The 27,716-nt window shown below is 42.0% G+C and overlaps 1 protein-coding gene across 2 annotated transcripts; it reads right to left on the reverse strand.

Annotated features, from left to right (window-relative positions):
• Positions 1-1,149: 1,149 nt before the first annotated feature.
• On the reverse strand, positions 1,150-27,716 carry CEP97 (centrosomal protein 97). 2 transcript variants are annotated; one of them, XM_040980544.1, is made up of 11 exons: positions 27,650-27,716; positions 25,826-25,968; positions 24,283-24,441; positions 23,142-23,243; positions 17,070-17,183; positions 16,361-16,527; positions 11,902-12,066; positions 8,247-8,380; positions 7,059-7,653; positions 4,349-4,424; positions 1,150-2,422 (listed from the first exon to the last, which is right to left on the reverse strand). In XM_040980544.1, the coding sequence occupies exons 1-11, from the start codon at positions 27,690-27,692 to the stop codon at positions 1,718-1,720; spliced, it is 2,403 nt and encodes an 800-aa protein (XP_040836478.1). In that variant the 5' UTR covers positions 27,693-27,716; the 3' UTR covers positions 1,150-1,717. The 2 variants fall into 2 exon arrangements, with proteins under 2 accessions (XP_040836478.1, XP_040836477.1); XM_040980543.1 differs by having other exon boundaries at positions 7,059-7,830.

Genomic DNA, 27,716 nt, shown 5'->3' on the forward strand with positions numbered 1-27,716 from the left:
CTTTGTTTAACTACAGGCAGCAAATGAGGCACTTAACTGTAAAATAGAAAAATAGGGTATTCAAAATCATTCACAAAAGATATTAGCAGTATTCAAAAAATTTAAAAATTCAGTTTTAATTTAACATGCATTCAGTGTTATACGTACTTCACTGGAGAAAATACTTTTAAAGGTAAAACTGTTGTTTTGTTTGTAAGAGACAGAAAACATTCCCTTTTCATGGAATTCTAGATTTCTGAGAATGAAATCCAAGTCTTTTGACCTGAGTGCTGCATATTCATAAACCAAGAAAAACACACCTTATCATACTGGAGAAAGGTTTATAACTATCAGTGAAGTATACCACGTAATCCTCAACTTTATCCTAAAGGATCAGAAGTTTTTATGTTTTATGACTTCACCGAGAGGGATCTAATGATTATAACAGAATAATAAAAACTTATTTAGCACCTAAATTTGGAGAACACTGAAGTATTGCTACAGTTTTAAATAGCTATATATCCATAGGTTAGGGAAAATCAGGTCTGATTTATTCAATGACATTATAACACATTATAACATTCTCAAAGATCAAAATGCCAACCTACAAAAGTTATCTTTGATTTACAAGCACCTTCACCTAAAACATTCAAACACAATCTATTTTTTTTAAGTTACACATTCTTTTTTAACAAGAAAAGTGTGGTTTATTTTTCTCTTCACTACAATCAAATTGCCTTTCAAATGTGGCACTATTTCAGAGAGTTAAACACAAAACAATTCTTTAAGCAAAAAGTCACTAATATTCTACCACATATAATATTGTAAATATTCTCTCTTGTGAGGCACAGGTCAAAAGAGAAGTGACTGATCTCGGACCCTCTGCTGAAATATTATAAGCAGGAACTGAGAAGATGAGCTTGCGTTAGTTTTTGACCATATATTGGCACATAAATGCTTATCTGTAGGGTAAAAGAGCATTGATAAAAAAGATAATTGTTACACCAGGAGATCATTCTAGCAAATGCAATATAAATGACTCCTTTCTTTTTATCAAAGACAAATGTGCTTTTGTTGCCTAAATAAGCTTGATTATAATGCTGGATGGAGCATTTTATTTTAAATGTTAAAACTAATGTACAACATTAAGTTTTTTATGAACCAATTTAGTCGTCTCCACTGAGGAACCCTTACCTTTTCTTCCTAAATTTGGTTAAAAGACTTTCTTTCCCTCAGAAAGGAAAAAAAAAAGGCTTTATAAAAACATATTCTCATGCTATGGAAATGGGCAAATTTCAGTAGTTCACAATCCTCTTCTTGTTTGTATTCACTTTAACACATGCACTCCTTGCTACATAATTAATCCCCTCAGATTTAAAAAAAATCAAAATCCTCTTACACCGTTCATTTTTCTATTCTCTTTCAAATAATTGATTTTATTCTTGAAAGGAAATAAGCACATGAAAAGACATAGGAACACTGATACAACTATTAAGAAATAAAGTGCATATAGCTTTAAATATAAATATTGTTTGGTATGTTACAGCCAAGTAAAAAGCTAGCAAAATCAAAACAAGACTCAGCTCACTACCTAGAATCTGAAAAATATGGGACAAGAATATAAATTCAATATAAATAGTAACAAAGTTGGGAGAAGTATTACCTTTCAAAAAAAAAAAGAGTAACTAAAATGCTCTTACAGTTAAGGGCATTTCTGCTTCCCAAGAAACCAGGCATGCTAAACTGTAGCACCAACATGCAAAGCCTGAAATGCAGAATCACATTCTGGCTGCTGCCCTTGAACTTCTGCGTTTGATTCACAATTCTCTGGTGTCTGACTGATTTCACCTCGTACAGTAGGAGACAGCCGGTGAGCCCCGTGTTCAGAAGCACTGTCAGACAAGGGATCTAACTTTTCCTGAGAATAAGCAATGTGAAGCTTCCTATCTCTCACGTCTTCCTCACCATTTGTCCTCTCATCAGCTTCTTCCAGTTGCTGAACTGAAGTTAAATACTCTTCAAGCAGACTATTATCCTGCTCGTCGTTTGAGTTCTCCTTATTCCATTCACCATGTTCTTCACTGCCATTCTCTAAGTCTGATTCTTTGCCATATTTGACTGTGTCAATGGACTTTTCCATTATGGAACTTTCACTGCCTTCTGTGGAACTTTTTTCAAAATCCAAAGAATTCTGTAAACATTGCACTTGTTCTGTTAAAGAAGAATGAAAACCAGAGTCTGGAAATTCTAGTAAAGACTTCTCTTGTGGAATTTCATTAGAAGCAATGAGGCAATCAGAATTTTGATCACAAGATGGCTCCTGCCTTTGCGTGGGTAATGGAGATTTAGATGGCACGAGGGTACTGGAGATAGGAGGTATATCCACATGACAGGAATTTAGATACTGGTCCACTGTCTGTTGCCAAACTTGCAGAGATCTTACCTGTAGGTCAGGGGATACAGTTTCATTATAAAATAAAAACCATAGCTGTCTTACAAATGTCCCCAGAAGTCATGAAGTTGGTAAACGGCAGGACTGGAGTTAGGAACTTCAAGACTCCCGTTATGCTTTCCAGGGTGGTGTGCCCTAAACCAGTGTGGTGGTATGCACCCTTGGTAACAGAAAGCCCTCTCACAAGAGTGGGGAAGGGTCAAAGCAGTTCTCCTGCTTGTAGTAGAAAAAACAATCCAAAGTACAAACAGACATGTCTAGCTAACTACAGGGTCAATTCTATGCTCAGCACACAATGAAGTCTATTCGATTAGACAGATTAGTTTATTAATATAGATATGTCCTGTAAAAATAAGTCTCATTTTAAAGACATTCATGTAGAGATAAGTTTTCAAGAATGATCTAATATGCTATACAACTATGTATAATATCTAAAAATATCTCATTCATATTAATATATTTATATTTTCTAAGTATAACAAATTTATCAAAAATTAACTGTAAATAAGAAAGCAACGTACAGGATTTTTAGTTTCCAACTGATCATTATCCAAGATAATCCCTGACAGCAGTTTGATATGTAGCCTTCTAAACTCCTTTCTACGTATTTTCAAATACATTGAGTGTTTAAAATCAAGCATCCTGGTGTTTTTTCATTAGGCAGTGTAATTTTGGAGATCTTTCCATGTTGATCTACACTCTAACATTATTTTTAACTGCTCCCTACTGCTATCATTCTATAACTTACCATTTTCCTACTAACAATAATTACAAAATCTTAAAAATCCAACAGTTTTTAACTTTATAGGTTAAATCCTATTATAACAAATTCCTCAATAAAAATGTTTCCATGGGTGGGTGTTTGGCAAGAACACTAGGTATACTTGCATCCCCTATTGGAGTTCCAGCTTCCTGCTGGTATTCTGCTTTGGAAGCAGCAGGCGATGGTTCCAGTACGTCAGGCTCTGCCGTGTGGGAGACCCAGGTTGAGTTCTAGACTCCTAGCTTTAGCCTGAACCAACTCCAGCTTTTGGCAGGTATTTGGGGAGTGAATCAGTAGATAGAAGATCGCTCTTTATGTCTGTCCTTTAAACAAATGAAAATAAGTATATAAAAATTTTAGGCTACACCTCCAAGAGGTGATTGTTTGCTAGCAATTAAAATGCCTTTTGGGATGTCTGTATCCTGTTTCAAAATGCCTGGCTTCAGGTCTTGGTTCTACTTCCGATTCAGCTTCCTACTGTATATCCTGCGAGGCTACAAGCTCTGGCTCAAGTCCTTGAGTGATTGCCATCTAAGAAACATGAGCTGAATTCCAGGATTCCATCTAACACAGCCCCATCTATTGCAGACATCTGGGGAAAGAATGAGCAGATGGAACATGTCTGTGCTTCTTTCTCAAATACATAGATAAAAATTTTAAATATAAATGCCCACTAAACTATCATTATGAAGTGTCTGATATAATTCTAATAAAAGCCAATCACCTAAACTGTCCCTAAAGTACTGTATCAAACTTATTCTCCTAAGTAGTCATGCAATTTTTAGGACTTAAATATTGTGTTATCACATATCACATTAGTCACTTTTCATCCAGACTTCCCAAAAAAGATAGTTACATAAACTTAAAAATTGGATTTTTAACATTTATTTGAAAGTCATGGTAACATTTTTCTTTTTTTTAATTTATATTTTTAATTTTGAATTTTATGACACAATCTGGGATATTTCCACAAATTCTCACCCCCTGACTCATTTTCCCCATATTGCACAGTAACATCTTTCAATTAAACCATTTTCCAATATCCACAATATTGAGAAAGGTGCTTTAATATACTCAGCTACTCTGTGATTATCTCAATGAGACTGAAATTTTTCTTTGTTTGTAATTAGGTAAATCAACAGGATTAAGTTTACCTGATTCCAAAGGAATTTAACAGCTTCTTCTTGTACAATGTTTTTAACACGTTCTTCATCTCTTTCTTTTCTTAACCTAAAATAATTCAAAATGTATTACTGACTGACAAGGAAAAGTGATTTGACCTACAATTCCTGCTTAAACTACCTAATGCAGATATGGGGGAAAGATTCATAATCTTAGAACAGTTCTTTTGTTTTTAGACTGCATTTAAAGTAAGATCTGAGTTTTAAATGATGACTCAAAACAAAGCCAAATGAGATACAGCTGAAATTCATATATTATTTCTACAATGTATTATCAGTGACAGAGATGAAAATAATATTAAAATGCCTTCAATTTCCTGGTCAAAAACACAAAAGGGGCAGGAAGCACAGAACGATGTAGTGAGTCAAGGCCTTCTGAATAGTTAAGGATTAAACTTGAATTAAGTACTCAGAATCACAGCTTGAGACATCTCTTTTAAGAGTCTAGCAAGACCAATCCCATCAAACCTTGCTTCTCTTTTTGTTACAGTCCTTGATCACTCCCTGCTATATACAGAATTCAACATCCACCACTCTCCCACATTCATTAAAATCTTAGTTCCACGTCCATGCCATGATCTCCACACCTACGCCTATGAGAAACATAAGCCTCCTATTTTCTTTCTTTCTTTTTTTTTTTTTAAGATTTATTTGTTTGAAAGGCAGAATAAGAGAGTAAGAGAGAAATGTGGGTATGTGTGTGAAAGAAAGAATCATCAGTAGACTGGTTCACTTTCCAAATGGCCACAGTGACTTGGCCAAAGCCAGGAATCTCTAATTCCATCCAGGTCTCCCACGTGGGTGGCAGAAGTCCAAGCATTTGGGCCATCTTCTGTCGATTTCCCAGGCGCATTAGCAGGGAGCTGGGTCAGAAGTGGAGCACCTTATTGCCAATGAAAACAAAGATGGTCCAAAAGCTTGGGATCCTGCACCCATGTGGCAGACCCAGAAGCACCTGGCTGTGGAGCAGCTCAGCTCCAGCTGTTGTGGCCACTTGGGGAGTGAACCAGTGGATGGAAGATCTTTCTTCTCTCCTTTTCTCTGTAAAACCAATTCTCTGCCATTTAAATAAAAATAAATAAATTTCAAACAAGAAAGAAAGAAAAGAAAAGCAGCCAGACTTAAACTGGTAACTCACTCGTGCTGGATGCTGGCAATGCAAGCAACAGCTTACCCCAGTAAGCCCCAACAGGTTCCTTTAGTGAGTGATCCATTATCACCCAGTCTACCACCACTACTTTATACTTAACTATTTTATACCACTACTTTATACTTAATTCCTGACTCAATTCTCTACTTTCCTTAGCCTCCCCAAACTTTCTCCTGTGCCATCTGGAACTCCCACAGTGATTTTTAAGAGCAAATTTAGTGACAGGGGAAGTTGAAGTACAGCTCCCTGCTAATGTGCCTGCTCAACATTTAGTGCACTACTGCAGCTATGTACCAGTTGCTCTGCTGAGGATGGTGATATATAATCTTCACCTTCAAAATGTTTTTAGGGTGCCAGCATTGTGGTATGCTTGGTTAAACTGCCACCTGCAATCCCAGCATCCTATATGGGCACTAGTTTGAATCCTGGCTGTTCCACTTCTGATTTAGTTATCTGCTAATATGCCTGGGAAAGCAGCAGAAGTTGGCTCCTGCCACCCATATGGGATATTCAAATAGAGTTCAGATTCTTGGGTTCAGTTTAGCCCAGCACTGACTGTTGCAAACATCTGAAGATTGAAACAGGGCTTGTCATGGTAGCCTAGTGCTACAGTCGTTGCCTTGCATGCACCAGGATCCCATATGGGTGCTAGTTCATGTCCCAGCTGCTCCACTTCCCATCCAGCTTCCTGTTTGTGGCCTATGAAAGCAGTAGAGGATGGCCCAAGGCTGTGGGACCCTGCACTCGCATGGGAGATCCTGAGAGGGCCCCTGACTTCAGATCAGCTTTCAGTCAATGTGCCTAAGGAAAGCAGAACACAACCCATGTGTTGTGCCCCTGCACCCACATGGAAAAGCTGGAAGAAGCTCCTGGCTCCTGGATTTGGACCAGCCCACCTCTGGCCATTGTGACCATATAGGGGAGGGAATCAGCAAATGGAAGTTCTCTCTCCCTCTCTGTGTAACTCTGCCTTCAAATAACAAAGAAATTTTGAAGAAAAAAAAAAGAAGAAATGATCAAAGAACCTGAATAGACAGATATTAAAAGAAGAAATATACATGGCCAACAAATATATGCAAAATGTTCAATGACACTAGCCTTCATGGCAATGCAAATCAAAAAAATCTGCATTTCAAACAAATAAAGTCACTCTTTCAAATAAATAAATGAAATAAATCGTTTTTAAAATTTGCTATTGGTTCCCAACTTTACAGGATTGGAGAAAAAAGTCATAAATATCCAAATATATTCTCTCAACACACACACACATATTTATACACACACATACATAAATATGTACACAAATACATACATGTCTACGGTTAGAAATTATAAAAAGATTTTCTTGTTATTTGGTTTATGTTAAAGGAATACTGAATTTTAATCAGCAAAGAAAACATCTTAGCTGTACATACTAAGACTGAAAATGTACATTTACATTTTCATGTTAGAAGGGAATACTCAGGACGTTAAAAAAAACAACTGACATTCCCAAACCAACAAAACAGATCTCCAATGGGAATTTTAACCCACCTCCGTATTTCATCAGTTAAGCAGACAATGTGCTCCTGCATCCTGCGCAGCCGGATCTCACAGCGCACATCTTTGGCTTGAGGGTTGTACTTCCGGGCATAAAAACCCCGCCAACAGGCCTGAAGCTTGGTGGCCGCGTCACTCAATTTCTGAAGCACAATTTTATCTTGTCCCAAAGCAACGGATCTCTGGGTTAAAACCCTGCAAGGAAGTTTTTCTGAAGCTGTTTGAGACGCGGCTTCTTCACTAACTGGCTGCGAATGGGGAACATCCTGTCTGACTGACTCAGGAGATGTGAGGTTACAATTACCATCGTTCAACATGGCGCTGATGACTGCTGGCTCAGGACATGGTAATAGCCCACCTTTCTCATTTGCCTCTGTGCACACCTCACTTTTTATCATTTCAACAGAACTCTCTTTTGAAGCCCATAAAGCTTTTTCTTCTTCCTTATCCAAGCTCTGGCTTTCTAGCCGTATCACAGATCCATCTGTAATACCATCGTCTTCTAGGCTCAGGTTAATGCCCTGTAATCTTAGTTCAACTGTAGGAGAGACTGGAGATAGTCCTGATGCAACTGGCATAAAAGTAGACTCTGAAGAGAGAAGGCTACAGTTTAACTTGTCCTCATCTGTCTGTATGTCTTCTAGGTGTAGATCATTTCGAGAATATCTTGAAGTATGCACAGAGGCTGCGAGGTGATTCTTAACAGCATACAGTTGGTCATCATTACTGCTTATCCCAACCCAAGAATTCACTTGAACGAAGGGTTCTGGAAGAATCAACACAGCATCATTTAAACCACTAAACAGTTAAATAATTTTTTCAGTTATATCATTTGAATGAAATCTAATCCTTGAAATATAGTAAAATGCAAGAAGCCTTCACTGATTTCCCCCAACATGTCTAATATATCAAACCGAACATTCTTAAGAAAATGAATTATTGCAATAATGATAATCAAAATATCAGGTCTATGCAAAAGGTAGCAGCGTTTGTTTTAAAAATTGTAAACCTGATGTAATAACATACAAACACATGCACATATCCACAAAAGCACCCAAACCATTACTGAAGTTACCAAACCAGAAAAAAAGTTACTAAAAAGTGTCCTTTTTTTCCTGCTTTATGACAGTTCACAAATCAAGCAATCTGGAGAAAGGGATCAGAGAGCAACCAGTTTCTTACCACTTTCCTGGACTGACTGGGAATCCTGAACGGGACTGGCACGCTCAGGCGCAGGGTTTGCCCGTGCTTCAACGGGAACAAGGGAAGACAACTCTTCATTCTGGCTTTGCTTCATCAGCTGCCTCTGATGAAACCTAAAAATCAGTAACATCTGCTGGGATCTAACACAATCCATAAGTGGAAGGGCTTTCTGCTCCTAAGTAACACTGCCGAAAACGTAGAAATGGACAAGTTTTCAAAGTACACGCTTTTTTTTTGGTGACATTAATTTATTTTAGTTTCACCTACTTCAAAGACAAAGCAACAAAGAGACAGACATCTTTCACGGAATGGTTCACTGCCCAAATGTTTCTAACAGTCAGCCAGGGGCCCAAGTACCCAAGCCGCCATCTGCTTCCCCAAAGCATGTGAGCAGCAGGAAGCAGAATCCAAAGCTCAAGAGTTAGCACTCTGGGCTGAGAAGCTGGCATCACAAGCAGCGGCTGACAACTACGCACAAAGCCCACCACCGCAGCAGGCACTGTGCAGCACCGTCAAATTAAAACTCTGATTCTAAGAACGAGACAGAACCCTCACACACACACAATTAACACTTGCACAAACATTCAAAAGCAGGTGAGAAGTAACTGAATACTTCTACCTACGCTCCTGTTTTTGTTTTGTTTTCCTTTTTGCTGTTTTAGGTGGCGGTGTTCTAACAAGGTGCATTTAGTGGCTTTCTATTTATTTATTTATTTTTAGATTTATTTATTTTTATTGGACAGGCAGAAATACAGAGAGAAGGAGAGACAGAGAGAAGATCTTCCATCCGCCAGTTCACTCCCCAAGCAGCTGTAACAGCTGCAACTGAGCCAATCCGAAGCCAGGAGCCAGGAACTTCTTCCGGGTCTCCCAAGCAGGTGCAGGGTCCCAAGGCTTTGGGCCGTCCTCAACTGCCTTCCCAGGTCACAAGCAGGGAGCTGCATGGGAAGCAGGGCTGCCAGGATATGAACTGGCGTCCATATAGGATCCCGGCATGTTCAAGGTGAGGACTTTAGCCGCTAGGCTATCGTGCCGGGCCCTCAGTGGCTTTTTAATGCACAAGTAAAACATATTTCTTTCCTTTCCTTCCAGCTTTTGTCTTTTCTATTGTTTTCCTTATTACTTTTAAGGCTGGACTGCATTTTTGTCAATTGTTTTTTGTGTTGTTGTTTTTAAATCTCCCAGGCTTTAGAGACTCTCTGTTCTGTGCTCTGATAAGGCCCCCACCCCCAAAGGTCAAGGCACCTCGGGTGTGGGTGTGGTGAGGGGGCACCTGGGCATCCACGCTTTATCCACCATCTCCAGGAAGTCCTGACCACACTCCACAGTGTCAGTTTGAGTATTCAAACTCCTCTTCTGCATTCTGAGATTATAGCTCCCAACCAATCCTGTGCCAGGCACCCCCAACCTCACCTCCAGGAAGACTGCTTCCTCAGCCTAAACAGCATTTTAAAATAAAACTGCAAACATAAGCATCTTTCTAAGAAAAAAATAAGATCTTTTTTCTGTTGGTTAAAAAAAATCTTTCCTGTTTTCCTTTCCAACTATCTCATCTCCTACAATCCTGGCTGCCTGAACCCTCTCTCATCTGAAGAAGAAAGGGGTGGGGGGCCCTGACTCCTGCCTGGGTCTTACTTCCTGAGGTGCAGCTGCTCCTGTGTAGCCCTGTGCAAACAGCCCTCATCTTGAAGGACGACCCTGGGAAGGGCTAGGGGACCCTGCTTAGAAGGTAGGATGTCTGTCTACCACCAGGACTCCACAGTCACATCGTTGGGGGTGGGGGGTTCCCAGCTGAACAGCCTAGGCAACGAACTTCGACATTGGCGAGCTGAGCTTGCCTGGGACTGATCCAGCCTTTCCTTGGTTTACTGGTTGATATGCATACATTTCCTTAATCTCCAAAGGTAAAGCAGAAGGAACAGCTACTTCAGGGAGCACAGTGTCTCTCCTTGCTGGGCCCCAGAGGTGGAGCTGCTGCAGGTGTGTGCCCCCCAGCCTCTACACGCAGTGCCCCCAGGACTGGCCCTCAAACACTTTCACACATCCACAAAGCCTCACCAGATTGGAAATAATGGTTTTGCTTTCATTTCTTTTGTTCTTTTTCTTTTTTTTGCACCTGACATTTGAAACACAAACATAACACAAAACACCCCCCCTACAAACAATGACAAAAACATTCTCCTCTTCCTAGTTAAGTTGGCAAGACCCTCCTCAAAAGATTTTTGTTTTCTGAAATGCAGGCATTCAGTACTCATGCTTTTATCACGACTTTAATTTAAAATATAAAAATAAAATCCATCCATAACTATACACAGTAGGTGACTGCGGGGGCAGGGCTGGGTAAAGGCAGGGGAGAGGCAGCATTTCGGGTCCCTGCAGAGCCTGTGGGCCCCAGGACTGGTTGGCAGTGAAGGCAGGCAGTGCTGGGGGAAGCCAATTCCCAAGGTGTTCCTCTGTGGGCTTGCAGCCCCGTTCCTCCTGGATACCCAGAGGGCTTTGTCCCTCGAAGGCTGGTGGCCCCAAGTGGCCAGACTGATATTTCTTATTTTTAAATATTCATATTTTTAACTTACTTAAAAACCCATATAAGGGGCAGCCACTGATTGTAATGTCTATATCTCAGGATATTGTCTCGGCACCAATACTCACCCAAGATGACAGCAAGTAATGCTTCCAGAAAAGAGAGACCTGGATTAAGTTTCCAGCTCTCCAGTTTCAGCTTAACCCAGCCCTAGCTGTTGTGGGCATTTCAGAAGTGCATCATGGGCCCGGCGCCATGGCCTAGCAGCTAAAGTCCTCGCCTTGAACATCCGGGATCCCATATGGGTGCCAGTTCTAATCCCGGCAGCTCCATTTCCCATCCAGCTCCCTGCTTGTAGCCTGGGAGAGCAGTCAAGGATGGCCCAAAGCCTTGGGACCCTGTACCCATGTGGGAGACCTGGAAGAAGTTCCTGGATCCTGGCTTCGGATCGGCATAGCACCGACTGTTGCGGCCGCTTGGGGAGTGAATCATCAGACAGAAGATCTTCCTCTCTATCTCTCCTCCTCTCTGTATATCTGACTTTCCAATAAATAAATAAATCTTTAAAAAAAAGATTATCAAATAAAATAATTTAGAAAAAAAAGTAAATTAAAGATTCAGGAAGGGCCTGGCACAGTGGCCTAGGGGTTAAGCCCTCGCCTTGAACAGGCCAAAACCCCATATGGTCACTGGTTCTAATCCTGGCAGCTCTACTTCCCATCCAGCTCCCTGCTTGTGGCCTGGGAAAGCAGTCGAGGATGGACCAAAGCCTTGGGACCCTGCACCCATGTGGGAGACGCCGAGGAGGTTCCTGGCTCCTTGGCTTTGGATCGGCTCAGTTCCGGCCACCCGGCCACTGAAGTCACTTGGGGAGTGAATCATTGGACAGAAGATCTTCCTCTCTGCATATCTGACTTTCTAATAATAATAAATAAGTAAATAAATAAATGTTCAGGGAAAACAAACAAACAAAACACAGGATTTAAGCCTTTTTCTTGGCAAGGGCCCCAAAAGGCCCAGCACACGGCTGCAACACTTGCCTTCAGGGCACTATCATCAGAACAGATATTTTCACCTGTGAATCCTTCAGCTGCCACAGATGAATGAGCTTACCTCTGTTTGCTCAGAATCTTCTCCAGTTTGGCATCCTCTGCAGTCTGCAGGCCCAGCGCAGAGGTGAGAGGACAGACTGTAGCCAGATACTGGACAAGCTGAACGTGCTGACCCGGCCGGTATGCTCTCCCTTTGCCTTGACTATAGAGCCATTCGGCTTTCAGACTGAAATTTCAACAACAAAAGAAGAGATGACACGATGTAATCAAAATATATTGCTGATAATATATTACCTTTATGCTGGATATTTCTTAAGAATAAGATTTTCCCAAGTTTTAAAAATATCTCTTCCCAACTCACTTTCATTGCTTGAATAATGTTTTAGATATTCTTCCCCATAGAGTTGCGCTAATGATTCCAAGTATTTTAAAATTACTTTCAAGGAAGGGATCATATTTTATCCATTAATTCTGTCAAACTAAGGTACTTAAAAACATCAATTACATCATCAGCTATTAGATCATACTAGCTTTTTTTTTTTTTAAAAAAAAAAAGGTAATTGGTTATAGCTGCAGAATGCTAGTAAGCTTCCCCCAACTCATTTTTAAAATTTATTTTTCACTTATTTGAAACTCAGGGATTCAGAGAAAGAGCAAAGATAGAAAATCTTCCACCTGATGGTTCACTCCCCAAATGGCCACAATGACCAAGCTAAAGCCAGGAGCCCAGCGCTTCTTCTTGGTCTTCTATGTGAGTGCAGGAGTCCAAGTACTTGTGCCATCTCTTGCTGCTTTCCCAGGGGCATTAACAGAGAACTGGATCAGAAGAGAAGCAGCTGAGACTCAAACTGCTGCCCATCTGAGATGCTGGTGTCACAAGCAGAAGATTCATTTTTTAAGAGCTGACAAAGGGTGAATATTGTGGTACAATGGGTTAAGCCACTACTTGAATGCGTCCATCCAATACTAGAGTACCTGGAATTGAGTCCTGCCTCTAATTCCAACCCAGTTTTCTGCTACTGCATACCCTGAGAGGAGCAGAGGATGGCTTGGGTCCCTATCATTGCATGGAAGACCCAGACTGGAGTTTCCAGGCCTTCAGCCTAGCCCAACCACAGCTATGTGGGCATTTGTTATATATTAAATATATATATTACATTTAATCCTAACACATCTTATAGACAAAAAACTTAGATTCATAGAAACTGAAGAACTTACCAAAGCCACACAGCTGATACATGGCAGGGAAAGATGGGAAGCGTTCCCTTAGCTCTCCTAACTAGGTCACTCTTTAAACTACACCCTTATTCATGTTCATATTCACTTCACCATGCTACTCCTCAGGTATTAAAATACTGCCAGTCCTACTGCCATAGAAAAATCCCGATTTTCTTTTCTTAAAGGAAGATCCAGAGATTCTAATTCAAGTTAACTCCATATTATAGCTTTAGAACTACTCATGGTTTAAAAAACCATCAAACTATTAAAGGAAAACACAGGAAATACTCTCCAAGAAATAGGAACAGGGAAAGTCTTCTTAGAAAGGACACCAAAAGCACAGGCAGTTAAAGACAAAACAAAAAAAAATGGGTCTACATCAAACTAAAAAGCTTCTGTACAGCAAAGGAAACAATTAACAAAGCTAAGAAGCAACCCACAGAATGGGAGAAAATTTTTGCACACTACACAAGTGGTAGGGGACTAATATCCAAGATTTACAAAGAGCTTCAGAAACCCAGGGACAGTAAAAAAAAAAAAAAAAAAACAAACAAAAAAGAAAAAACCAAGAAACTGAGAAAAAATAGGAAATGAACACGAACAGACATTTTTCAAAAAGAACAGATTCAAATGGCTAACATACATATGAAAAGATGCTCAGGCTCCCTAACCATCAGAAAGATACAAATGAAAACCACGTTGAGGTATACCTAACTCCAGTCAGATTGGCCTACATTCAGAACTCAACTATCAACACCTGCAGAGTGGATGTGGGGAGAAAGGTACCCTCCTTCACTGCTGGTGGGAGTGTAGGCTAATACAACCACTACGGAAAGCAGCATGGAGAGTATATAGAGAATTGCAAATAAACCTGCCATATGACCCAGTATCCCACTCCTAGGAATATACCTAAAGGAAATGAAAACTGCATATGAGAAAGGAATCTGTAATCATGTACTTACAGCAGCACAATCTATAATAGCAAAGACACAGAAGCAATCCAGATGCCCATCCAAAGAGAAGTGGTTAAAGAAACTATGGTACGGCCCAATGTGTTAGCGTAGTGGTTAAAGTCCTCACCTTGAATGCACCAGGGTCCCATGTGGGTGCTGGTTCTAATCCTAGCGGCTCCACTTCCCATCCAGCTCCCTGCTTGTGGCCTGGGAAAGCAGTTGAGGACAACCCAATGCTTTGGGATCCTGCACCCGCATGGGAGACCCGGAAGAGGCTCCTGGCTTCAGATTGGCTCAGTTCCAGCCGTTGTGGTCACTTGGGGAGTGAACCATCAGACGGAAGATCTTCCTCTCTGTCTCTCTTCCTCTCTGTATATCTGCCTTTCCAATAAAAATAAATAAATCTTTAAAACAAACAAACAAAAAAAGAAACTGTGGTACATCTACTCCATGGAATATTACTAGGCCACTAAAAAGAATAAAATTATACAATTTGTGGGCCCGGCAGTGTGGCCTAGCGGCTAAAGTCCTCACCTTGAACATGCCGGGATCCCATATGGGTGCCAGTTCTAATCCCGGCAGCTCCACCTCCCATCCAGCTCCCTGCTTGTGGCCTGGGAAAGCAGTTGAGGACGGCCCAAAGCCTTGGGACCCTGCACCCATGTGGGAGACCTGGAAGAAGTGCCTGGCTCCTGGCTTCAGATCAGCACAGCACCAGCAGTTGCAGTCACTTGGGGAGTGAATCATCGGATGAAGATCTTCCTCTCTGTCTCTCTTCCTCTCTGTATATCTGACTTTGTAATGAAAATAAAATGAATCTTTATAAAAACAAACAAACAAAAAAGAAATTACACAATTTGCAACCAGATAGTCCCAATTAGAAACTATTATGCTCTGTGAAATAAGTCAATCACAAAAAGATAAACACCATATGTTCTCTCTAATATAAGGAAACCATCATGCAGATTGGAATGTACACTGATGGAGCAATGGAGACTACCACGTCCAGATGTGAAGACACATGCAGCATGCATCCCTACTTCCAAAGAAAAGATGGACTCCTAATGAAAGTGTTGGACATATCTAGACAATGGGACGATAAACTCTGACACTGTACCAGCAGTGTCGGAGCACTCTCAAATAGTAGAGCGTTGAAATTGTAACTCCTTACGAAATAATGTCCTGTTGTGACAATGTAGGGAAAATCAGCTGGGTGGATGGGAACTCAGGGGGAGGGGAATCCCAGACTACATAGAACTGTACCATAAAATTCAAAATTTTAAATAAAATTTTAAAAATAAAGAAATAAACAAAATCACAGCTATTTTCAAAGTAACATTTACTGTGGGAAAAAGGAAAACCCATGCTTTTATTTAGGGAAAACTGGACCTAACAAATGTTCTTCACCCAACACCAGTTTGTAGCTCCCAGTTCCTAGTCCTCTTTGCCCCTATAGACCCACACAATACTTCTGGGGAGAAGCAAATGGGAATTGCTGTCTGTAACGTATTGTTCATCCTCCCACTAGAAAACTCAAGTGTTTCAAGTATTGGAATGAAGGACAAGTAAAAATGAAAAAAAAAAAAAAAAAAAAAGAAGAAGATGAATAGCGAGAAAATGTCCAAATGCAATGAAAGGTACTATGGCTCAGAGTGTGATGAGGCATAAACAGAATGAAGTCATCCCAACCCCCAATCTTGCTCCAGCTTCACTCTGCCTTGCCAAGCCTAGTTCCTTACTTCCTGTAAAGCTTTAACTCTATTGATCACGAGCCAGTGTCCTGAAGCCCCCCACCCTGGATCCCAGCTTCAAGCCACACACACCATCAATTATAGGATAAAGGAAATGACCACTTCTTTTAGTTCATAGGTAGAAGAAAGGGAAGACTCATCAGCAGATCTGCTACCAGTTCCAAACTGCAACTCTGCCTGCTGTTTCCCAGAGTTATCATATTAAAAGGTAATTAGGTTCTAAGATATTATGAATACTACCATTACAGACAAGCTTTTGTAGGACTGAACTGAGATCCTATATAAGCCTTCTATGCAAAAATGTCAAGCTCCAAATTAAAGATTAATAAAAGCATTTTCAGAAATCAAACTGTTCTATGTTGGACACTATGTTGTGCTCCCAAGTGCCAATCCCAGAAACTAATATTTCTTATTCTTTTTAGAAAGCAAAAAAATCCTAAACAACCAGCACATGTTGTGCTACGTGACTATACTAATGCTATTAATTTCTAAAAGCACATTTTAAGAAATATTCAACTTATTAATCTGCAGTAAGCTAGAAATGGTCTTTTCAGCAATTTCCATGATTCACATGATGTTATAAAGAAGACATGTTCACCTTTCCTTCTGAGAAATCACATATCCATCTAGGACTCTGAGGTTTAAGCACCAACTGACAATGTATGGCCGATAATCAAACCCTGGAATGGAAGGTGTTGCCATCACACAAGGATTGTTCATGATCGACAACTGCTCCAATTCGGTTAACGATGCCAAAAATGAGATCTGGAACAAAAGATACCTTTGTTGGATAAAATGGATTATTCAGTATCAAGCACAGGGTTACAACTGATTACACATCTTTGGCAGCATTTGAGAATGTAACAATCCCCTCTTGTACTGACAAGTGACAAATAATATTCTTCTATTATCCATGACTTTCCAAAATTCCAACAATATGGCCGTCTGTCCCTGCTGTACAAAGTCCTTTACAAAATATCAGTGCTATTTCCTAGCAAAGAGAACTCTATTTTGAGAACATAACAGCAGCCAGGGGAAAGTATTTTATTAAACCCTATATCACAGATATGTATCACTAGTCACAGCCCGATGGAAGAATAATTGTACTAATACAAAAGAAATTAATTCTTAATGATACGCTGACATTAAGGAAAAGCAGAAAGAAAAATTATATTCATCTGGAACAAAGTGGTCTCCTTGATGCCAGTCTCTTCCCAGACACAGTCTAAATGATATCATAACCCTCTCCTGTGTCTCTTCTGAACTTCCTACCTCCCTGAATCCCACAGAATAACCTCAAATTTTACCTCATTTAAGTCCCGGACTTCATTTTCTGCCAAAGAAAGAATAGCAAGACTTCTGGGTAGATAAGTGGGTGCCATTCTAAGAGTAGTGATAATGTTTCCATGTAAAAGCAGAGTCTTGAAAGCAAAAACAGTATGAATTATTAATGGGAAGATTATACATCTATGTATCTTGATATCATCAAAATTATATATAACCTATTTTATTATGCTTTTGAGCATACACAAATCAGATCGTTAATGCCAAAATGGTTCTGGGTGGCCTTCTTGTCCAACTCTCCTTTTCAGGTCAACATCCTAAGCTCACAAAAGTCTAAAGGCATGTCTAAAAATACTTCCTTAGTGGAGCAACTATTATGCTGTGAGATTTAAGTTACTAGACATTAAACAAATTCCAACATAGTTATTCCTATCTTTTTCAAACATCAAAATAGAATGTGAAAAGTGAGGTAAGGATGTCATCAAAGAGCTAGCATTGCAGCATAGCTAAGTTAAGCTGCTGCTTGCAACACCAGCATACCATGTGAGCACTGGTTTGTGTCCCAACTGTTCCACTTCTGGTCCCTGCCAATGGCATGAGAAAAGCATGGAAGATGGTCCAAGTTTTTAGCTATCTGCCACTCATATAGGAGACCCAGATGAAGTTCTGGGCTCTAACTGGTCACACGTGGCAGGGTCAAGACACTAACCAGCATGTGAGAGAACTTGGTCCAGGGGTAGACTTTGTGGAGGAAGTGTGGGCCCAATCCTGTGGAAATACAAGTCCCACAGGTTAGCTTGCGAGCTGGGGTGGCAATGACCATGGCACTTGCCATCACTTACAGGTAAAGAAACCAATAAAGTCTGGGCAGGTCAAGGCAGTAGCACCCAAAGGTGCATCCTAAAATAGGATGTGGGGTGGACTCAGCTGCAACTGGAAGGGGGTGGATCAGGCAGGGCCAAGCAAACTTCAACTCACAAGAAAGAACAGAAATCAGGATGGAGCTCATGTCATGCCGAACTAGGCTCTTACACCGACTGGTCTGCACCAGCCATGGATACTAAATCACAGCATCAAAGGCAAAGGCTGAAACAAGTGAGGGGCTCTGCCAAGCTGGGTCAGAGCAATCACAGGCATGTGCATAATCTAGGGATGGGAATAGACTCAGATGGGGAGCAATAAGAGTGCACCCTTGCTGGGTTGGGGTTTCCACAGGAGAGTGCAGGGACTGGAGTGGTGGCTGCGTGCTGGTCTGGATATGGATACAATCTCCCTTGGCACAAGTGTGGACTGGGGCTGGGTGCACCAAGCCAGGCTAGACTCCAGCACAATCTGTTGCTGTGGAGAACGTGGGTAGATGTAGGATGTACTAGGCTGGGTCTCTGCCCCTACTGAGTCATGTGTGAGCAGTGTCTGGGTATGGACAAACCTTGGCTGGACTGAAACAGCCAACATCAAGAACTGGAATGGACTGAAGGCCAGCAATGAGGGCCCGTGGAACCACCAGTACACACAAGATCTGGCATAGGGAGAGGTTCTGATGAGGGAGCTTGGGAAACTCCTGTGTCAGGACACAACCCTACAGATAAGTGCAAGAACCATGATAACAAGCAACCCAGACCAGGCCAGAGGAAGATACCCACCAGCATACATATGGCATAGGTGGGGGGAAGACCAGGCTGAACCCGTTCACTTCACCTACTGGCAAATCGAAACACCAGAACAGAGTGTGGGTCGGGGCGGGTTTGGTTGAGACACAAACCAGTGCACGTTACGGAATGCCAAGGTGGGGTGAGCCGGACCAGATGTAGTTGCAGCACCCAAACAACACATGTGAGAACCAGCGGTGGGTAGGGGGAAGGAGGCAAAGCCGGTTGGGGAAATGTGGGCTTCCCTGTTAGACAACCACTCTCACTGGAGAGCATGATTTGGGATGGGGGCAGACTAGACCAGGCAGGGCTACAATATCTGTGGGCCTCATGTATGCTAGATCAGGGAATGGCCACCTTGGGCTGACTGTTCCTACTGGTGCTAGTAAAAATTAGAGTGAGTGTGGGTTGGTTGGGCTTTGCCGTGGCATCAGCTGGCAGAGGCTGGCACTGGGAGCTTAATCTGTCAAGTTAAACTACAGAACCACCCGGAAAGTGCATGATCTGGGAGTGGAAGTGGCCTAGTAGGGAGATAGTGGGCACCTTCCTCTTGGGTTACCACTCCCACTGGAGAGCACAAAAACCAGGACAGGGGCAGGGGTGGCTAGACAGAAAGGCACCCGCGAGTAGGTGTATGGGCTGGATAGTAGGGTTGATTGGGTTGAACTAGGCTTCAATGCCCATTGACATGTACGAGAGCTGAATGTGGGACAGACTGAATCAGTCTGCAGTACATACTGGCATGCATGGGAACCAGAGGAGGGAGCAAGCCTGGTGGGGGTTATGGGGAGTCACCCCAACTAGGCTGCAGCTCCCACTGGTTTGCGTGAGGGCCGAGTATGAAGTGGGTAGGACTGGGCTGGACTGCAACACCCATCGGTTCATGTGGAAGACAGGGCTGGAAACAGAACTGACCCAGCAATTGAAACGACCAGCATGTGCATAAGCTGATTGGAGTGACAGACCTGTACTGGTAAATTCACACAAGAACCAGATTTGGGATCATCTCAGATGAAGTTTCTTTGGAGATCCCTTCAACTGAACTGCTAATCTCAGAACCCCAAGCATGAAGAGACTATGTCAGCCAGTGGATTCTGAATAGATTTCATCGCAATTGGAATGGTGAGATTGGCAGCAATTCAGAACTGTTGAACTATCAAAATTGTTTGAGCAGGACCCTGGGAGCGTGCCTCACATCAGGGACCTGGGATGGGTGGAAGGCTGGGTGGAGCATCTCGCTTTGTTTTTCCCCTCTCCCCAGATATAGGGGGAAAATGATGATATTAGAGTGGAAACAATGGTCTTATCCACTTTCCTGTAGCCTTTGACCTTTTGTACCCTAATCAACTAAGTAAGATATTTAAAAAAAAGAAGAAAAAGTTCTGGGCTCCAGGATTCAGCCTGCTCTAACTCTGGCAACTGCTGCTGTGTGGAGCGTGAATCAACACATGGAATTTCTCCCCTTTCCTGTAATTCTGACTTCAAAAAAAAAAATCTTTTATAAATAGGTCATGAAATAAGCATGTAAATTTTCCAAAAGCTACCCATAACCATAACATGCAATTATATTTTCTTAGGAACTAAAATCCAGAGCAAAGCAGAATGTAATCATTGCAGATGAAGTTAATTAACATTAAGTCAGCAATAACCAGGAGTAAACTCAAGCCTCTGAACACCCAGAATTCTGATCAGCTAATCATGCCTTCAGTAGCCCTCAGGTTCATTTGAATTCTTTTAGCAACCATCAGGACAGCATCTGGTGGCATCAAATTGTTTAGAATAATTGTTGCTAAAAATGACTGCTGCTAAAGACCTGGGGAAAACAGATCTGAACCGCTGCTTTGGGGCCCACTGAGGTCATCTAATGATAACATCAGACGAAAAAAAGGAAAGGGCTCATGTGTGTTTTTTGGAAGCTGCAATTCCAACTATTACTTACCATATAACACACTCTTCTTTTTTTAAAGAAAAGATTTATCTTAATTTTATTTTTAAATCAAATATACAGATCTGTCCGTTGATTCACTCCCCAAGCGGCCCTAATGGCCACTGCTGAGCCAATCTGAAGCCAGGAACTTCTTCCAGGTCTCCCACACGGGTGCAGGGTACCAAGGCTTTGAGCTGTCCTCAACTGCTTTCCCAGGCCACAGGCAGGGAGCTGGATGGGAAGTGGAGCTGCCAGGACATGAACCGGTACGCATAGGGGATACCAGTGCTGCAAGGCAAGGACTTTAGCCACTAGGCTACTGCACCAGGCCAAACACACTCTCTTCTATACAAAGTGTTATATACTATATGTTTACTTTTAAATTAAAATGAAAGAGTTTTGATACGTAATTATTATTATTATTATATAAGTGCAATCTTCAGTGTCCAAAAAACGTATGGAAAGGATAAGTGTTTGGCACAGTGGTTAAGGTACCACTTAGAACTTCAGCATCCCACACTGAATTCCTAAATTCAAGTCCTTGCTCTGCTTCTGATTCTAGCTTCTTCTTTTTCTAAGTTTTATTTATTTTCATTAGGAAGTCAAGAATTTACAGAGAGAAGGAAAGATAGAAAAAGGATTTCCCATCCGTTGGTTTACTCCACAGCTTTCCGCAACAACCAGGACATGAACCAGAACCAATACGCAACCCCAGCATATGCAAGGTGAGGACTTTAACCACTAGGCTACTGCGCTGGGCCCAGATTCTAGCTTCTTAAGACTTACCATGGGAAGCATCTGGTGACGGTTCATGTAATTGGGTCTCTGCCATTCAGTTGAGACCCAGATTGGGTTCCTAGCTCCTGTTTTTGGCCTAGTCCAGCACTGGCTGCTATATCTAGGGAGTTAATCAGGACATGAAAAATTCTCTCCCTGAGCCTTTTAAGTAAAATAAATATAAATAATATAACAACAACAAAATGATTCAGGGTTAGGAACAATGTGACTAAAGTCCTTGTCTGGCATGCTGAGTTCCCATATGGGCACTGGTTCATGTCCCAGCAGCCCTGCTTCCCACCCAGCTCCCTGCTAGTGGCATGAAAAAGCAGTGAAGCATGGCTCAAAGCCTTGGGACCCTGCACCCACGTGGGAGACCCGGAAGAAGCTCCTGGGCCCCGGCGCAATGGCCTAGTGGCTAATGTCCTGGCCTTGAACTCGCCTGGATGCCATATGGGTGCCAGTTCTAATCCCGGCAGCTCCACTTCCCATCCAACTCCCTGCTTGTGGCCTGGGAAAGCAGTCGAGGATGGCCCAAAGCCTTGGTACCCTGCACCTGTGTGGGAGACATAGAAAAAGTTCCTGGCTCCTGGCTTCGGATCAGCTCAGCCCTGGCTGTTGCAGCTACTTGGAGAGTGACGCATCAGACAAAAGATCTTCCTGTCTCTCCTCCTCTTTCTATATCTGACATCCCAATAAAAATAAATTAATTTAAAAAGAAAACAAAAACAGATTCAGACCTGGCACTGTAGCCTAGTGGCTAAAGTCCTCGCCTTGCATGCCAGTATCCCAAATAGGTGCCAGTTCTAATCCTGGCTGCCCCGCTTCCCATCCAGCTCCCTGCTTATGGCCTGGGAAAGCAGTCGAGGATGGCCCAAAGCTTTGGGACCCTGCACCCGCGTGGGAGTGCCAGAAGAAATTCCTGGCTCCTGGCTTCGGATTGGCTCAGCTCCAGCCATTGCGGCTGCTTGGGGAGTGAACCACTGGACGGAAGATCTTCCTCTCTGTCTCTCCTCCTCTCTGTGTATATCTGCCTTTCCAATAAAAATAAATAAACTTTTAGGGAAAAAAAAAAAGCTAGATTCTAGCTCAGGAATGATTATGCTAAGCCTCATCACCATGTTATACACTGCATAACTAAATCTACTAGCAGTGGTGAATTAAGCATGAAGGGAGTTCAATCATGTTCAGAGAATGGCAAAAAGAATTAACCTGCAAAGGTTGTGTTCCCTAAAAGTTCATGTGTTAGGAATCTAATCCCCAGGTTCACACGTTATGGGAGGTAATTACAATTGGATTAGGCCAAGATGGCATAACAACGTCAGTGACTTTATAAGCAGAGGAGTAAGGCTGGAGCTAGCATGCTTGCTTGTCCACCATCTTACGATATATCAAAAAGCTGTGCAGATTCTGAGGCCTTGCTTGGCTTGCCCAATGTCTAGAACTAAGAACCAAATAAATTCTTCTTTATAAACAATGCAATTTCAAATACTGTGTTAAAGCAACAACAACAAAAAACCAGCACACTGGCATAACTATAGTAAGCAGTTTCACACGAAATACAACAGTTCTTGTATAAAAGTAACAGTAATTTCCACACTAATTTCTAATATTCTAATAGCATTCTCATGATAACGAAACAATCTGCTTTTCACATGCTGCACATAAACTTAGGATAATCACTCACTTTCTGTTGGTATCTTGGTGTAAAATTTCAGAAATGACATAGAAAATGTGCTTACCTTCAGGGACACCAATTTAGATAGGTCACCTATCTGGGGTATGTTGTTGTCGGATAAATCGAGATGCTGCAGAGCTGTGCAGCTATTGATGGGCTCCATGGCCTACCGCAAGAAAAGTATGTCAATAAGTGCAGATAAAGTGAAAAAATGCAATTCCCTAATCCTGGCAGCTGAAGAAAGTCCCCCATCTCCCTTCAAGTAGCAGAGCTTAGCAACAAAAGAGCAGACAGTATTAACAGAACTTACAAATTGCTGTCACATCGCTTCCACCTTCGTTTTCTAAAACTAGAGCCTGCTAACTGGCTCATAACATCCTAGATGCTGCAACTTGAAGAAACCTCAGTAATAACCTAGGACAGCTGGTGCAGAACACAGTATACAAGAGTGAAGCCAAACCACCCCGATTTACATCCAACCTCTGCAACTTCCTGGCTGTGAGATCTTAGATAAGTTATCTAACTTTTCTGTGATTCTGTTTTGTTATCTCTGTAATCAGCATATACCTTTTAGTCTATCACGAGATAGCATGTATTAATATGGACAAGGTGTTTAGCACAGTAGTCACATAAATTGTCCAATAAAAAGCAGCAGTTAATACACCTTAATCTAGCCCCTTCACCCAGCCTATTAAAAATAAGACAGAGATACAGAAAAGTACTAAGTAGCGAATCAAACTACAGATCTCCTAACTTTCATAACAGTATATTACCCACTACACTATTAAAATTTACTTAAAACTTAATTCAACACAATAGACTCCCTCCTAACAATTGTATTAGTTCATCTATGTTTTGTAATATATATTCTTCATTCACAATCAAAAGAATATTAAACCATTATGTGTTTCCAAATGCTGTGTTTTTAATTTGCTAACAGAAATTATCTCTGGGGAGTGGGATGAGTACTCTGTTTTTCTATATGTATCTTTTTTTTTTTTTTTGTTCCAACCTGGAATATGACCCAGAACCCGGGCAGCAGTAGTTAAAAAAAATAAAAAGGCAGACAGAAGGGAAGGAAGGAAAGGAGAAAAGATCAGGGAGCTGGGAGCAGTGAACAGGGAAGGGAAACCGGACCCAGAAAGCTTTCCGACGGCCTATAGTCTAGATATACACGCATTTTAAAACCTAACAAAACCGCTCACCTTGAGATTATTTCCTGCCAAATTCAGCCATTCCAAATGTACTAGTTCCTTCAGCCCTTCCACATAGCCAATGCTATTATGAGGCAAATTTAAAACACGAAGTTGGGTCAGTTTCGCCACACCCATCATCCGTACAAGCCGATTATTAGCCACTGACAACTGTGGAAAGGAAAAACAGTTATTCAAAAGAACAATATATATATGATTTTCATATTATGGAAGTTTAAAAACAAGGTTTGTTTAGAAGGTCAAACATTCCTGAATACACAAGCCCAACTTATACTTCTCACAGTTATGGGGATATTTCAAAAGGTCATGGAAACTAAAGATGAGATGATCCTGCTGCAAAACAAATTTGAAATCCATGAATAGTTCTTTCATAATATGAGATTTCATGAACTTTTTTAAAGTCTTCATATGCATGGAACATGTTGGATAAAGCTCAGTGAGCAAGTCTCGTCCAGTTCCTAGAGATATTTTTAACACATCAGCAACCTGAGAAAATTTAATTCCACGAGAATGGAACTCAAGGCCAATATTGTGGCATAGCTAGTTAAGCCACTGTCTGTGAATGCAGCACCCCATATGGGCACCAGTTCAAGTCCCAGCTGCTTCCACTTCCTATTCAGCTCCACACTAATGACCTGAGAAAAGCAGATGGCTCAAGTGTTTGGGCCCATGACACCCATGTGGAGACCCCCCAAAATTCCTAGTTCTTGGCTTTGGCCTGGCCAAGCCCTGGCCTTTGCAGCCATTTAGGGAGTGAACCAATGGATGAGAGATTTCTTTTTCTCTCCCTTTAACTCTCTCAAAGAAATAAATCTTTAAGAGATTAAAACACTGGAATCCTATTGTCTCAGTCAAAGCCTAGAACAAGACATAAAAGAGGGACCCAAGAAACATTTCAGATGAATAAATGAATCAATTCTCTATTCCCATGATATAAAAGGTTATCTTCATAACATAGTATTTTGCTAATATAAAATGTTTTCTTTCTTTTTTTTAAAAAAAGATTTATTTTTATTATTTTTTATTGGAAAGGCGGATATACAGAGAGGAGAGACAGAGAGGAAAACCTTCCGTCCGATGATTCACTCCCCAAGTGAGCGCAACGGCCGATGCTATGCCAATGCGAAGCCAGGAGCCTCTTCCGGGTCTCCCACACGTGGGTGCAGGGTCCCAATGCTTTGGGCTGTCCTCGACTGCCTTTTCGGGCCACAGGCAGGGAGCTGGAAGGGAAGCAGGGCTGCCGGGATTAGAACCGGCGCCCATATGGGATCCCGGGTGTGCAAGGCGAGGACCTTTAACCACTTGCGCCACCGCGCCGGGCCCAAAATGTTTTCTTTCTTAAACAATGCTCTTTTCCTATTCTGCCCTTAACGTAACACATATGCATTCAACCGCAGGAGAAGCTATCTTATAAAAATTTAAAGCAACATTTACTACTCTCAAGGACTGCTGAGTTCTTGTCAGGTTATTTGGTTTTATTTTGTTTAACAACAAATTGGTCCTGTAGAACTAATCCCCAAATAGCAATACCCACCTGTATTAATCGTTTGCATTTCTCCAGATTTTCCAATTTAATAATCTGATTTTTATCCAGAATCAAGGTGTGAATGTCAGCTTCACAGGGTAAATTTGGACCTAATTTCTGTAATCCTTGCCCTGACCAATTGACCACTGATCCTTAAAGACAGAAGGGACTTTGTTAGAAAACACAAATAAAACAAATACAACTTCAGTAATTTGTAGCTAGGCAATATCAGCGTTTTTAAAATGGAACTAAACTTTCCATGGGAATAACAAAAGTATACACACTATTTTGAAAATTACAATATAATTAATTTGCCTGTAAAACAGAAAAATACACCTATCTCACAAGGTTGGTATGAGGCTTAAAAGAGAAACCATAAGAATAGGACACATCCCCAGTCTTGGCACCCAGCATTAATAAAAACACTTCAGTATATAACATTCAGTCCCAGCCACACCCGACCCAATTTCTGGAACCTTCCAAGATCAGCCACCACAAAGCTAAACTTGTTCCAAAGACTAAGAAATCTTGACTTCCACTCCCAACAACACTGAAACCACTGTATGGCTTTGGACAGGTCATTTAGCCTCCTCAGAACCATTGTGCTATTAACAATAAAATCTGTACACAGTGGGATGTGGAGGGAGCATGCAAAAAATAAATCTCGGAACCATTAATTAACTACTGTAGCATCTTAGACAAGTCAATGATCTATTTGGGGCTCACTTTCCACTCTGTAAAACGTGTTCTTCCAAATGAACTCAGAAGTCTCCATAAATGTTACCTACCCTTATCGTCTTGCTGGGCTAGAAGGTGCAGCTTACCAGAAGCAGCTATTGGAGGGGGCGGGGCCAGCGAACCAGCCAATTTCAAATTTATGCCTGAAATAGGACTACTTGGGCAAAGAATTAGGCGAGACTATTTCCCACTGTGTAATGGCTCTCACAACGTGAGAGATCATAAGCTCCTCAAAGAACTGGATGAAAGCTGTACTGGTCCCAGAAAAACACACCAGCTCTGCAGAGAATTCCAAGGGTCGTCAAACCTCGTGGAACCACCGACCAACTCTGCTCCCTACAATCCATAGCTCCTGGACAAGGAGTTCCTGGTCCACACTGTGGACACTGGCCTCATCCACCGGCCCTGCTCCCGACTGGGACGGTCCTGCCCAGCATCCGAGCCGTAACCAAAACAAAAGCTCACGTCCAGCGCCTCCAGAGTGGGATCTCCCAGCCTCAGGAGCCCCCACAGCCGCGCTCTGCTGGGCGGCCACCAAACCCGATCCCAAGACCGCTTCTGAAGATAAAGGACAGCAAACTGTGCAACCTAAGTCGCCCCAGATCTCATCACGGCAACCGGTTACTTCAAAAGGAGGGTGCTAAGTCAGTATACGGAGTGGTGTTCGAGAAAAGATTTCCTGAACGTTCTAGGATCCTAGGGGAAGGGGGGTTGTATGAAGCGAAACAGAGAGACCGTACAAATTCCACTTGCGCACCCAGAACTCAAAGTAATCGCCCAAGAACCGTGACAGCGGCTCGAAACCCACCGCCCAGCCAGCCTTGGTAGCGCGGGAGTGGAGGCGCGGGACCACGCGAAGGCCCCTGGGAGCTGTAGTTCCTTGCTCAATCCTGGCTGCAACCACGCCGAACTGGGCCGCGTCCGAGAACCACAACTCCCAGAAGGCAGCGCGCCCCCACGACGCCCACAGCTTCCCATCAAAAGAATTGGTCCAAAGCTGCACCTCGAAACCCCGGCTTCTCCTCTCCACTAGGCAACTATGTAAATCAACTGGATGGAGTGAGCTGTGCAACTCAGGAGTGAGAACCGTCTTACCCTCTCCGGTAGGCAAAGTCGCGTCGACGCGCGCCACCGCCATACTTGGCGCTTGCTAGTAATCCCC

The sequence above is a fragment of the Ochotona curzoniae genome, unplaced genomic scaffold (assembly GCF_017591425.1).
Source record: "Ochotona curzoniae isolate NIBS_2020 unplaced genomic scaffold, NIBS_Ocur_1.0 contig_3498, whole genome shotgun sequence".
In the NCBI taxonomy this organism is placed as follows: Eukaryota; Metazoa; Chordata; class Mammalia; order Lagomorpha; family Ochotonidae; genus Ochotona; species Ochotona curzoniae.

What these genes read in the sequence shown, in the direction of transcription:
- CEP97 (XM_040980543.1), bottom strand. Translation starts at nt 27,692, where the DNA reads ATGGCGGTGGCGCGCGTCGACGCGACTTTGCCTACCGGAGAGG. An exon ending in GACTTTGCCTACCGGAGAGG is followed by an intron (nt 25,969 to 27,649) that starts GTAAGACGGTTC and finishes TCTGTCTTTAAG; the next exon opens with GATCAGTGGTCAATTGGTCA. An exon ending in AAGATTCTGAGCAAACAGAG is followed by an intron (nt 8,381 to 11,901) that starts GTAAGCTCATTC and finishes ACTGATTTTTAG; the next exon opens with GTTTCATCAGAGGCAGCTGA.